The following is a 14,430-nucleotide window of genomic DNA, read 5'->3' on the forward strand; positions in this document are numbered from 1 at the left end:
CAGGGCGGAGAGATAAGTGGGAGGGGGTGGGGTTTGGGGGATGGTAGCTGAGAAACCGATAGGTGGATGAAGGTGAGGGAGAAGGTGATAGGTCAGAGAGGAGAGTGGTGGACAGGTTCAGAGGGTAGTGTCGCTTGTTAAAATCACACAGTACCAGGTTATCGTCCAACAGGTTTATTTGGAATCACTAGCTTTCGGAGTGCTGCTCCTCCATCAAGTAGTTGTGAATCAGGACCATAAAATACAGAATTTAAAGCAGAAGATTACAGTGTCATGCAACTGAAATGGTAAATTAAACAGCCCTTGATTGTTGTTAAGTCTTTTATCTTTTAGAATAGGTTGCTGGTTTGGTTCATTAAACGTAAATCTCAGAATATCTTTTAAGTCACACACTCTTCACAGACACACACACACACTCCTGCACATGCAAACACATCTAAATCTATGGGGTGAATTTGTATTTACAGAATTATACTTGCAGGTACATTCTATTTTGCTTAAAAAATGCACAACCTGCAAGCAGTTAATGCAGGCAGCCAATCCATGTAATAATTTGTAAAATTCACTTTGGATTTAGAACCAGTCTAACTGAAGATTGGGATACAGATAGACTGTAACCTCACACCTTTAATGTATTGTCTGAGTTGAGATGTCACCTTTCTTTTATAAAACCTTAAGTTACCTTGAGAATGTGACTTAAAAGAAGTTCTGGGATTTATATAATAATAAACTGAAACCAGCAACCCAATCTAAAAGATGAAAGACTTAATAATTATCAAGGGTTGCTTAACATGTCATTTCAGTTGCAGGAGACTGTAATCTTTTGTGATAAATTCTGTGTAAAATGGTCGTGCTTCACAACTTCCTGATGAAGGAGGTTGTGAAGCTAGTGTGCTTCCAAATAAACCTGTTGGACTGTAACCTGGTGTTCTGTGATTTTCTTTAACATGTATCAGTTGTTATTGTCCTTCTGGATGGAAATGATCACTGGTTTGGAAGGCACTGTCTGACGGTCTCTTACGTATTTCTTCAATGCAGATTATTACAGTTTAATCACAGCTCTCAGGATTTCACAGTGCATTCACCACTCTTGGGATATCAATGTCCAATCACACCTCCCAGGAGATCAACGTCCATTCAACACACTGGGAAATATCATCCAATCACAGCTCCCAGGATATCACATTCCAAAATGCACCCCTGGAATATCACATTGCACTCACCGCTTCTGGGATATCATGGTCCGTTCACCTTTCCTGGTTTTTCTGTTTGTCTGTCACTGACTTGGTCTTTGTTGTTATTCATTGCTCAGATGTGGCAAAGCCAGCACTGATCATCCATCCATCGAAGCCCTTGAAACATTGGTGGTTAGGTGCCTTGTTGAACTGCTGCTGCTAATGGATTGCCAGAAACCCCAATAGCACTGTTACGAGAGAATTCCAGGATTTTGAATCAGTGACATCGAAGAATGTGTGATATAGCCCTAATTCAGGATGGTGAGTGGTTTGGAGTGGAACTTGCAGGTGGTGGTGTTCCTACGTATCTGCTGCCCTTGTCCCATTAAAGTCAGAGAGATGTACAGCACGGAAGCAGATCCTTCAGTCCAACTAATCCATGCTGATCAGATATTCTAACTTAATCTCGTCCCATTTGCCGGCACTTGGCCCACATCCCTCTAAACCCTTCCTGGTCATATACCCACCCAGATGCTGTTTAAATGCTGCAATTGTGCCAGCCTCCACCACTTCCTCATTCCATACACACACTGCATGCACCACTGCGTGAAAACGTCACCCAGAGGTCCCTTTTATATCCTTCCCCTCTCACCCTAAACCTATGCCCTCGAATTCTGAACTCCCCCACCCCAGGGAAAAGACTTCATCTGTTTGTCCTATCGATGCCTCTCATGATTTTATCACCTCTATCAGGTCAACCCTCAGCCTCCAACCACTCCAGCTTATTCAGCCTTTCCCTATAGCTCAAATCCTCCAAACTTGGCACATCCTTGTAAATCTTTTCTGAATCTTTTCAAATTTTACAACATCCTTCCGATAGGAGGGAGACCAGAATTGCACGCAATATTCCAAAAGTGGTCTAATTAACCTCCTGCATAGCCACAATATGACCTCCCAACTCTTAAACTCAATACTCTGACCAATAAAGGAAAGCATACAAAACATCTTCTTCATTATCCTATCTACCTGCAACTCCACTTTCAAGGAACCAAGAACCTCCACTCCAAGGTCTCATATCTCCCCACTCCCCAGGACCTTACCATTAAGTTTGTAAGTCCAGCCAAAATCTGCTTTTCCAAAATGCAATACCGCATATTTTATCTAAATTAAACTCCATCTGCCACTCCTCAGCCCACTGGCCCAACTGGTCAAGATCCCATTGTACTCCGGGGTAACCTTCTTCACTGTCCACTACAACTCGCATTTTGGTGTCATCTGCAAACTTACTAACTATACCTCCTATGTTCACACCCAAATCATTTATATAAATGACGAAAAGTGGTGGACCCGGCACTGATCCTTGTGGTACTCCACTGGTCACAGGCCTCCAGTCTGCAAAGCAACCCTTTGTCTTCTACTTTTGAGCCAGTTCTGTATCCAAATGGCGAGACAGCAGTATTCACGGGTTTGGAAAATTCTGACAACTCAGCCTTGGCGAGTTGCTGCAGTCCATCTTACACGTGGTAAACACTGCTGCTACTGAGTATCAGAGATTAAGGAAGTCAATGCTGAAAGTCTAAGATGGAATACCAATCAATGGTCTGAATGGTATTGAGGTTCTAAAATACTACTGAAGCTGCACCCATCACCCATTGTGATACCACAATTCTTCACTGTCACTGGATCAAAGTCCTGGAATTCCCTCATGAATAAACTTGTGGCTGTACCTACTCCCAAGAGACTACAGTAGTTCAAGAAGGCAGCGCACCAGCACCTCCTCCAGGATGATAAGGGACAGCAATAAATTTTGGTGGAGCCTGAAAATGAATTAAAACTTGGTAGTTCCTGCACCCATTTTACATTTATGTCAAAAAGGAAAAGGTGAAGCGAAGCCCAGACCTCAAGAATTATTTCTGTGACCACAGCAAAAACCTTAATGTATATGGAATAATCCATCCAGAGTTGGATTTGAACCCACAACCTTGCTTTCTGAGTCAGAGGGACGTGTGTTCAAATTTCAATCCAGGACTTCAACATTGAAATTTCTGGCTGCCACTTGGGTGACGTACTAAGGGCTGGATGAGAGCAAATAGACAGGGAGGAATGAGGTCAATGAGTGATTCGAAAACAAGCTGTAAGACTAACACTAAGCCCTTGAAAGTGAACCCAATAGAATCAATATATTATAAGTTATTATCAGCTGTGTCATAGGATCTCGTCTTAGAGTGAGAAGGTTCTGGGTTTAAGTTTCACATCTACAGACCTGAGTACTCAGGCTGACACTTCAGTGCAGTTGGAAGGTGTTGGTAAGCTATGCATTTGTAGATTTTATGTGAATTGAGACAAATTGCTTTGGGATTTCATATTATCACTCATTAAGGAGATGAGTAAAGGTTCTTGCTGTCTGAGAGGAAATTAAGGACAAACTACTTGCAATTCACCTCTGTGACTCAGTCATTCCAGGTTGTCAGTCAAGAACCCGCATCAACCGGGTTAGCTGGTAAATCAGTAACTTGAAAGGTTGTGAACCAGTCACTCGTATCTCCTTCACGCAAGTGAAAGACCTTGGGGAACAGAAATTCAGGAGCAGCAACTCATAGAGACATATAGACCATTCACTCCAAGTTGTCCGCATCAACCAGACATCCCAATCTGACCTGCTTCCATTTGTCAGCTACCCGCATCCTAGTGAACTTTTCTAATTCATATACCTATCAAGACGCCTTTTACATGTCGTAATGTTGGCTAAGTGCTTAGCACTGCTGCCTCACAGCGCCAGGGACCTGGGTTCAATCCCAGCCTCGGGGGACTATCTGTGTGGAGTTTGCACATTCTCCCTGTGTTTCCTTCCACATTCCAAAGATATTCAGGTTAGGTGGATTGTCTATGCTAAATTGCTCAGGGATGTGAAGGTTAGGTGGATTGGCTATGTGATAGGCAGGAATAAGGTGGGGGGTGAGCCTGGGTGGGACGCTGTCTGGAGAGTCATTGTGGACTTGTTGATGTGAATTGCCTTGTTCTAAACTTTAGGAACTCTATGATTCCTCTTGCAGCTCATTCCAGATACACATCACCTTCTGCGTGAAAATGTTACCCCCTCAGGTCCTTTTTAAATCTCTCTCCTCTCATCTTAAACCTATAACTTCTAGTTTTGGACTCCCCCACCATAGGAAAAAAAGCCTTTCTGACATACCAAAGGTCAGGAATTCAATAGAAAGGGGCCGTTGCACTGTTGTGACAGGTTTTCCATTCATCCATTACATTCAGTTTATTTTCTTTTGGCTGTCTGTATGCAAGCAGGGAGACTTTTACAAGGGAGATAAAGTTTTAACCAATATTGTGATAGGTTGGTAGTTCAGAGATGTGTACCTGCAGTGAGAACCTTCCATGGTCTTTGGTTTTGAAAACATTCCTTCCATTTCAGTTCACAGTCAAAATTACAGGAAAATGAAAAGGTATGGTCTTTAAAATCTGATATCTTACTATTGTGTAACAAAATGCATTCCTTAAGTAGGTGTCACATTGATTTGCAATAAATAGTAATTCTTCTTAAGTAGAGAAACTGCAGTGAGCTGACAAAAAACTGAAACTGTCCAGCTCTCACCGAAATGATCAATTATATATCAGTGGGTAAAGCTATTCCAAAGTTTTTGAGCTATCCCTTTCAGGCCAACTGTCTTATACAATAATAACTATGATTTAATTGATTAGTTTTACATGCAGAACAAATCTCTTCTTATAGGATCATAGAATTTTACAGTACAAAAGGAGGCCATTTAGCCCATTGTGTCCGTACTGGTTTCTGAACGAATTTCTTTTCTCCAGGTTTACCTCACCTCTATAGCCCTCTAAATTCATCACTTCCAAATACTTATACAGCTCTCTTTTGACACCTCGTACGGAATCTATCTCCACCATTCTCCCAGGCATTCCAAATCCTAACAACTCTCTGAGTAAACATCTCATTCCTAGCTCTCTTACTGACAATCTTGAAATTGTAACTCGCTAGTTACTGATATACCTCCTAGTGATAAAAGAATATCCTTTTTTATCCTGTCAAAATTATTCATTATTTTCAACACCTCAATAACGTCACCTCTTAATCTTCTCTGCTCCAAGAAGAATAACCTCAAGTTGTCTAATCTTGCCAGGGTCCTGGGTTCGATTTCTGCTTGTCTGTGTGGAGTTTGCACATCCTACCTGTGTCTGCGTGGGTTTCCTCCAGGTGCTCTGGTTTCCTCTCACAATCCAAAGATGTGCAGGTCTGGTGAATTGGCCATGCTAAAGTGCCAACAGTGTTAGGTGCATTAGTCAGGGGTAAATATAGGGTAGGGGAATGAGTTTGGGTGGGTTTCTCTTCGGAGGGGCGATGTGGACTTGTTGGGCCGAAGGGCTTGTTTCCACACTGTAGAGAATCTAATCTAATCGAATCTAAAATCCCTCATCCCTGGTGTTATTCCAGTAAACCTACTTTTCACCGTCTCCAGCGCTTCAACACCCTTTAACATAAGATGCCCAGAACTGAGCATATTACTGTAAAGCTGGTCTGACCAATGATGTAGAGGTGTAGCATCACTTCCTTGCTTTTGCATTGTATGCCCTGTTTATAAACCCAAATATTATATAAGCCTTCTGAGCAACTGTTTCAGATCACCTTGCCACCTTCACAGTATCATGCACGTGAACCCTGAGGTACCTCCGTTTCTGTACTCTCCTCAACGCTTTACTACTGATCCTTTATTGTCTCTTGGTGTTTCTTCTACCAAAATGAATTATCGCATGTTTCTCTGCATTGAAATTCATCTGCCAGGTGTCTGCCACTTGGACAACTTGTCAATGTCTGCAGCTTAGTACCAGCAACAAATTTAGAGATTTTGCCTTCAACACCCACCTCCTAATCAGAAGAGTTAAGGATCCCTGCGAAACACCACTTTGAACTTGTGTCTGGTCTGGGAAAGCCAATCCATTATTACTCTCTGTTTCCATACTCTTAACCAACTTCTATTCAATGCTGACAAGGATCCATCAATCCTAAACATTTTTAATTTGCTAATCAACTGCCATGTGGCACCATATTAAATGCTTTTGCAAAGTCCAGAAATACAATACCCACAGCACTACCCTCATCCACTGCCTAAGTTATCCCATCGTAGGACAGAATTAAATTTGTCAGACATGACTTGCCCTTGACAAAGATATGTTGACTGTCTGGTATTAAATTATTTTTCTCTAATATTTAATAATTAAGCTTATCCCATGCAGAGGATATATTTGTGATATATGAACAGTGAAAAAGGCTACCCATATTACAAAGAGATCTTGATCAATTGGGTCAGTGGGCTGAACAATGTCAGATGAAGTTTAATTTGGATAAATACAAGATATTGCATTTTGGTAAAACAAACAAAGGCAGAACTTATACAATTAAAAGGAAGGCCTTGGGTAGTATTGAAGAACAGAGATCTAGAGACTCAGGAACATAATTCTTTCAAATGTGCATACCTATAGACAGAGTGTTCAAGAAGGCATTTAGTATGCTTGCCTTCATTGCTCAGACCTTTGAATAGAAGCGTTGTAACATTATGTTGAGGTTGTACAGAACGTTGGTGAGGCTTCTTCTGTGGCACTGTATCCAGTTCTGGTATTTGTGTTATAGGAAGAATAGTATTAAGCTGGACAAGGTTTAAAAGAGATTTACCAGGATGTAGCCAGGAATGGAGCATTTGAGTTATAAGGAAGAGACTGAATAGGCTGGGACTTCTTTTAGTAGGGGGTTGAGAGGTGATCTTATAGAGTTTCACAATGTCATAAGGGATGTAAATAAGTTAAATAGCAGGTGTCTTTTCCCTTGTGTGGGAGATTTCAAGACGAGAGGGGATTTTTTTGAGGTTAGAGGAGAAAGATTTAAAAAGGACATGAGGGACAACTTTTTTACACAGACAGTGGATCGTGTGTGGAATGAACTTCCATCGGAAGAGGTGGATGCGGCAACAGTTACAATGTTAAAAAGACTTTTAGGTAAGTACATGCATAAGAAGTGTCTGGAGAGATATGGCCTAAGCGAAGTCAGGTTTAGTTTGGGATTATGCTTAGCATGGGCTGGTTAACTGATAGGTCTGTTTCCGTGCTGTATGACTCTTTATGGCCTCTGTCATTTTTCCTACTATTGTCTGTAGCTTCCTCAGTTCTCCTTTGTCCTCTTCTGAAACAACAGCATCACATTTGCAATACTCCATTCCCCCGGGACTACTCCTGTGTGCAGAGGGGCCTGGAAAGTTTCTGTCAATGACTTCACCATTTGCTCCCTTATCTCTCTCAGCAATCTTGGATGCATCCCAATTGGGCTTGGAGTGCTGCCCTTTTCGCACCTTTTCTTTATCTATCACTATATTCCGCAGTTGTTAAATACCCACATTTTCACCTGGACAATTCACCATTTTCTAAGTCAGAAGCAAAGTACTCAGTTCGTATGACTGCCATACCCTTTGCCTCAGTGAGCAGTTTACCCCATTTATTCCTTATAGGTGCCAGTCATCATGATAAAGAGGAGGACAATGCATGTATTGTTCCATTAGAATGGTCTTCAAATATATTGGTCATTTCAATGTAACAACAGAGTCAATCTTTGGAGAATCTTATTTGCACATCTTCCTCTGTCACTGAGGGACACTGTTTCCCACTCAGTACTGATGCCTTTCAGAGCATGACAGACCCATTCCAATGTGTGTGTGAAAACAACTTGAGGATTACAAGTGGTCAGATATTTTGAAAAAGAAGCAGCATGGTTGATGGGAATGCCACTCGTATATTTATTCATGCAACAAATGGAGACAGTATTGAGAACAAGCGGTGTTTTCAGAAAGTGGCAATAAGCCCTGAGCACTTGTGCGTGGGATAAAGATAGCAATCTTGTTTTTAACCAACAAGAAGGGTTAACAGAAGCTATATTCAAATATGACACAGACACTCTGAATTTATGATTACTATTCAAAGTGCACAAGATCATGGGCACACTCATTATCGTAATTTCTGCAGTGACAACTCACCCGAGACACAGTTCAAATCAGGGAAAGGACAAACACTGCCTGTGCTGTCAGCAACTCAGAAGACCTGTGGCCATTAGGGGTTAATCCATGCTGTTGTCCCCCAGTGCCTTGCGGTAGAATCCAGGGGTGAGTCACCATTGATGAAAGAGCTGCAACACCCAACAAAACAGCTAAGAAACAACAAAGCCTGTGGTCCTGATGGTATTCCAGCTGACGGCTACAAAGCTGTTGGAACCTTGCTCCCATCATGACTCAATGAACTCATTCTAAGGATTTGGAAATAAAAATAACTACCCAAACTTCAAAAATGTGACACCTACAACTATCTTAGTGAAGGGCGGCACGGTGCCTCGATTCCACCGTGGGTGAATCTCTGTGTGATGTTTGCACATTCTCCCTGTGTCTGTAGAGGTTTGCATGGTCGGGGGGGGGGCTCTGGTTTCCTCCCACAGTTCAAAGATGTGTAGATTAGGCGCATTAGTCATGGGGAATATAAAGTTATCGGGTCGGGAATGGGTCCAGGTGGGATGCTCTTCGGAGCATCCCACCTGGACTTGTTGGGCCAAATGGCCTGTTTATACACTGTAGGTATTCACTGATTGTATGAAGATAAATCAAGCTGCATAAACTATTGAGGTATTTCCCTTTTGTCCAGAGTAAGAAATTCATGACATATATTCTCCTGAATGACTGAATTCTGTGGGCCGCACGCAGGAGCAGGAGATTCTGTACATATCAATGTCTTCATCTAATGATGTTTGATGTTCTTGACAAAGGTTAAATCGATGACTTTGAACCAATTGGGCTGATGATGGGAGAAGTTTGAGACAGACACTGCTGAGACAGACAGTAGACTGGAATGATAACTTTACTGTCCTTTACAATGAATAACACAGTCAACTCTCAGTGCAATGGAGGTTCGTGATCCAGCTCCAAGACCATGTGGAGACATTGGTGTATGCTGAGAGAGGAGGAGGAGGTGAATCATGTCACACTGAAAGGGTTTGTTTTCTATGCGGGCTTATTGATGTTCGAGGAGTCGACATGTGTGACGACTTTATTCCAGAACTCAAAGTTTCTTCAGCGTGTAAGTTCCTTGATGGACAAAGAGAAATGCTGACTATGTGAACGCCTTGTCAAACAGCTCACACTTGAGTAATTTCTCCAGTGTGTCTACGTTGGTGCACACGGAGAGTGGAGGACCGCGAAAAGGATTTGCCACACATTTTGCAGGTGAACGGTTTCTCCCCGGTATGAGTGCGTTGGTGTACACGGAAGTGAGATGAGTGTGAGAAGGATTTGTCACACACCCCGCAATTGAATGGCTTCTCCCCAGTGTGAATGCGTGCGTGCTCACGCAGGATGGACGAACGAGAAAACGACTTGTCGCACACGTTGCATGTGAACGGCTTCTCGCCCGTGTGGGTGCGCTGGTGACTCACAAGCCGTGATAACTGGGCAAAGCCCTCATTGCACACCTCACACACGAACGGCCTCTCCCCGGTGTGGGTGCGCCGGTGGTTTGTGAGCGTCGACGAGTGTGCGAAGGCTTGGGCGCAGACCTCGCACTTGAACGGTTTCTCACCGGTGTGCACCCGCTGGTGTGTCAGGAGAGCAGAGGCATGGCTAAACGCCTTGTCACAAACATCACATGCGAAGGGCCTCTCCCCTGTGTGAACGCGTTGGTGCATCAGGAGCACGGACGAGTTTGTGAAGCTTCTGTCACACACCTCACAACTGAACGGCTTCTCCTCAGCGTGAACGCGCTGGTGCACACGGAAGTGCGACGGGTGTGAGAAGGATTTGTCACACATCTCACAGGTGAATGGTTTCTCCCCTGTGTGAAGGCGCTGGTGTGCCCGAAGGGATGACAACTGCGAGAAGGACTTGGTGCACACCTCGCACATGAACGGTTTCTCCCCCGTGTGAAGGCGCCGATGATCCGCCAGGGCTGAGGATTGGGCGAAGCTTTTGCTGCACACCTCACACTCGAAGGGCTTCTCCCCTGTGTGAATGCGTCGATGCTGCCTGAGATTTGTTGGCCATGTGAATGCTCGGTCGCACACCTCACACTGGAATGGTTTCTCCCCTGTGTGAATGCGTCGGTGATTCATGAGCGTTGAGAATCGTGTGAAGGCTCTGCCACACTCCTCACACTTGAAAGACTTCTCTTCCATGTGGCTGTCCTGATGCTAACAGCTGCACACCAAATATACTTGGTACATTAGGAGAAACTGAACCTGAGGAGACCTGCTCAAACACTTGAATACACTCTCATCTGCAGGAATAAGTCAGTGGTTCATGAGGCGCGATGAATGATTGAAGTTCTCACCACACTTGGTGCCACACACACTTCTTCCCAGCCTCACCCTGACCGATCACCCACAGCCGAACCTTCAGAAAGGTTGGATCCAACTGCAGCAGCACTGACCAATTTCAGATCTGATGGTATGTTGAAGCTCACCTGACCCGACTGATTTCCAGACGATGGTTTCACTGTCCAACCTTCTCTGAATTGAGCAATGCTGCAAAGGGTCTGAACGTCTTCCCAAAATGACGCAGTTGTTCCTTGGATGATGGTCGGGTTCTATCTGTGGTGTCTATCCTCTCTGTATTCTCTGGTGTAGTATGCTGTGATCTTTCTGTAAAACAGAAATAGGGTTCATAATTTCCTCCAATTCCCTCTCCTCCTTTGCTAAAGGGGCTAATTCCTCAGATAAGGACTGTTCCACAGTGAGTCATCAAACACCTTAAAAAAATCCATGTATATAAGGTTCCCCACGGTAGACTAATGGAGAAAGTGAAGTCACATGGTGTGCAGGGTGTTCTAGCGAGGTGGATAAAGAAACTGGTTGAGCAACAGGAGACAGAATAGTAGATGAAGGGAGTTTCTCGAAATGGAGGAAGGTGACCAGTGGTGTTACACAGGGGTCAGTATTGGGGCCATTGTTGTTTGTAATATACATAAATGATCTAGAAGAGGGCACTGTTGGTATGATCAGCAAGTTTACAGATGACAAAAAGATAGGTGGAGTGGCAGAAAGCATAAGGGACTGTCAGAGAATACAGGAGGATATACATAGACTGGAGAGTTGGACGGAAAAGTGCAGATGGCTTTCATCCAGACAAATGTGAGGTAATGCATTTCGGCAAGTCTAATTCTCGAGCGAATTATACAATGAATGGAAGAGCCTTGGGAAAAGTTGATGGGCAGAGAGATCTGGGAGTGCAGGTCCTTTTTACGCTGAAGGTTGCTGCACAGGTGGATAGAGTGGTCAAGAAGGTATATAGTATGCTTGCCTTCATCGGACGGGGTATTGAGTATAACAGCTGGCAAGTCATGTTAAAATTGTACAAGACATTGGTTCGGCCACATTTACAATACTGTGTACAGTTCTGGTCGTCACATTACCAAAAGGATGTGGATGCTTTGGAGAGGGTGCAGAGAAGGTTTACGAGGATGTTGCCTGGTATGGAAGGTGCTAGCTATGAAGAGAGATTGAGTAGGTTAGGTTTATTTTCATTAGAAAAAAGGAGATTGAGGGGGGACCTGATTGAGGTTTACAAAATCATGAAGGGTATAGACAGGGTGGATAGAGACAAGCTTTTTCCCAAGGTGAAGGATTCATGCTTTCAAAGTGAGAGGTGAAAAATTTAAGAGGGTTATGCACAGCAAGTACTTCACACAGAGGGTGATGGACGTTTGGAACGCATTGCCAGCAGAGGTGGTAGAGGCAGGCATTGTAGATTAATTTAAGATGCGTTTGGACAGATGCATGAATAGGTGGGGAGCAGAGGGATACAGATGCTTAGGAATTGACCGACAGGTTTAGAGTACATTTGGATCGGCTCAGGGTTGGAGGGCCGAAGGGCTTGTTCCTGGGCTGTAAATTTTCTTTGTTCTTTGAGTGCCAGTCTGTTTTCCCCTGTCTGTGTTGGGGGAGAAATCAGATATAATTCCTTCTTTTGCCTCACTTGGCAGCCACACTCTGTGTTTCCAGCAGGGACACTGTATAGTGACCAGGAACAGACAATGTGGCTGATTACTTTCCTCCACTCAGACCCCATCTTCACAGACACCATTAGAGCAATGGAAAAGACAGTTGGGTAAAGTGTAAAATAGACTCTCCAATTATTTATGGGCTTGTACCATGCTGGTGCACACCAGTTTTATCATGTATTTACTGTGTAAAAGACATTCAAAGCAAATATTAACTCAGAGATTTTGAAATATCTCCTGCTCTTTTCCAAAGTGACTTGAAGAAAACACACTGAGCAGAAATTCCCAGAAGCTGAGGAGAATTTTGTTTCAGTGTAGCTGACTGAAGGATTCTGGTTTATCCTGGGAAATTAGACATTCTGCACATCCTACATTCAGCTCTCATTCAGAGCGTCGGGCCAAGCTCGCAAATCCATATCCAGGCTTTTGGGAAAGGGTAAGGCCTTCAGATAAAATCTTTAAAAATGGCATTAAAAACCAGATGAGAACTTTCAACTCAAGCTGCAGCCTTAATGTGAGCAAACGAAGGAATGATTGGTGCTATGTAGAAATATAGAAAATAGGATCGGGAGTCGGCCATTTAACCCTTTGAGTCTGCTGCACCATTCAATATGATAATGGGTGATCATTCAACTCAACAGTCTGTTCCCACTTTCTCCCATACCTTTTGATTGCTTCAGCCCTAAGAACCCAGAATACTTTTCCCTCAAACGACTTACTATCCATGAAATAGTTTTCTGGCTTCTGAATTCCCAACTACAACACTGATTAAAATCCAAAATACACCATTTGGCCAAAAATGTGTTTTGAGGCTTCAAATGGCTGTGAAAGGTGCCATGTAAATGCAAGACTTGCTTTTCTTTAAATCATCCATAAAAGACGATTGATAAATTGAATAAATGAATGAAATAAATTCAATGAATAAATTCCATTGATGAGTTCAGGAAGAATTTACTGACGTCCTTAATGAGCCATTAATATTTTGAACATTGACTGACCTGAAATGACACCTTGTTACAATTTCAATGTTTGAATGCCCTCATCTTGAGTTACCAGAAATGGAGGGTTTGAGTTATATAAGGAGAGACTGGATAGGCTGGATCTTTTTTCACTGGAGCTTAGAAGATTAAGGGGTCACCTTACAGAAGTTTATAAAATCATGAGGGGCATAGATGAAATGAATCTTTTCCCAAGGGTGGGGGAGTAAAAAAACTAGGGGGATATTTTCAAGGTGAGAGCAGAATGATTTAAAAAAGATATGAGAGGCGACTTTTTTAAAAAACTACAGAGAGTGGTTCATATGTGGAAAGAACTGCCAGAGAAAGTGGGGGATATAGGTACCTCCAAAATTTAAATGACATTTGATTAAGTTCATGAAAAGGAAAGGTTTGTAAGGCAATGAATCAAATACAGACAAGTGGGACCAATTTAGTTTGAGTACATGGTTGGCGTGGTCAAGTTGGACTGAAAGGTCTGTTTCCTCGCTGTATGATTTTGTGGCTCTTTAACTACATCAAGTCCTTCTTTAAAATGGGTCTCGGTGTCAGATAGGAACTGGGCAGCAGAGTGTTGTAGAAGCTCAGGTTTCCAGTGCAAGATCCTGTTGAAAAAAATATTCCGTTATGAATTCGAGAAGGTGCATGAAAAATTCCAAGGATGGTTTCAGGGATGGGGAATGTCAGTTATATCGATAGATTGAAGAAGCTGCAGCTTTTCTCCTTGGAAATGCGAAGGTTCAGAAGCGATTTGACAGAGCTGTTTAAAATCATGACGGATCCTGAGAAAGTAGACAGGGAAAAACTGTTCCTGTTGGTGAGACGATCAAGAAACAGGGGCCACTGATCAAAACAGATTGACAAAAGAAGCATCAGCGATTGGAGGAACAATGTTGTGACGCAGTGAGTGTTCAGTATCTGCAATGGATGGCCTGAGAGGGTGGTGGAGGTTGATTTTACTTGAGGCTCAAAAGGGCAAGTTAAGAACAATGTGAGCTGAAAAGATAAGGAAAGACACGGAAAAGGGAAGTGAGTGGCACTGGGGTGAATGGCACTTGCAGAGAGCCAGCAATGTATGATGGCTGAATGCCTCCTGTTCAGAAACCATGCTATGATTCTATGTGAGAGCCAGGACATCACTGGAATGTTTGGTGTTGAGCTGACAAAAGCATGGATGAAGACTTCAGCAGCAGATGAGATGAGGCATGAACCAC

The 14,430-nt window shown here is 43.1% G+C and overlaps 1 protein-coding gene across 1 annotated transcript in view; it reads right to left on the reverse strand.

The window, feature by feature from the left end:
• Positions 1 to 14,430, reverse strand: part of LOC122541644 (zinc finger protein 271-like) — a 27,793-nt gene that overhangs the window by 7,216 nt on the left and 6,147 nt on the right. Inside the window, exon 2 of the mRNA XM_043678574.1 lies at positions 9,373 to 10,863. Coding sequence (XP_043534509.1) covers positions 9,373 to 10,398 — 1,026 coding nt within the window. The 5' untranslated portion in view covers positions 10,399 to 10,863. The remainder of the gene's footprint in view (positions 1 to 9,372; positions 10,864 to 14,430) is intronic.

This window comes from Chiloscyllium plagiosum, chromosome 37 (assembly GCF_004010195.1).
Source record: "Chiloscyllium plagiosum isolate BGI_BamShark_2017 chromosome 37, ASM401019v2, whole genome shotgun sequence".
Classification (NCBI taxonomy): Eukaryota; Metazoa; Chordata; class Chondrichthyes; order Orectolobiformes; family Hemiscylliidae; genus Chiloscyllium; species Chiloscyllium plagiosum.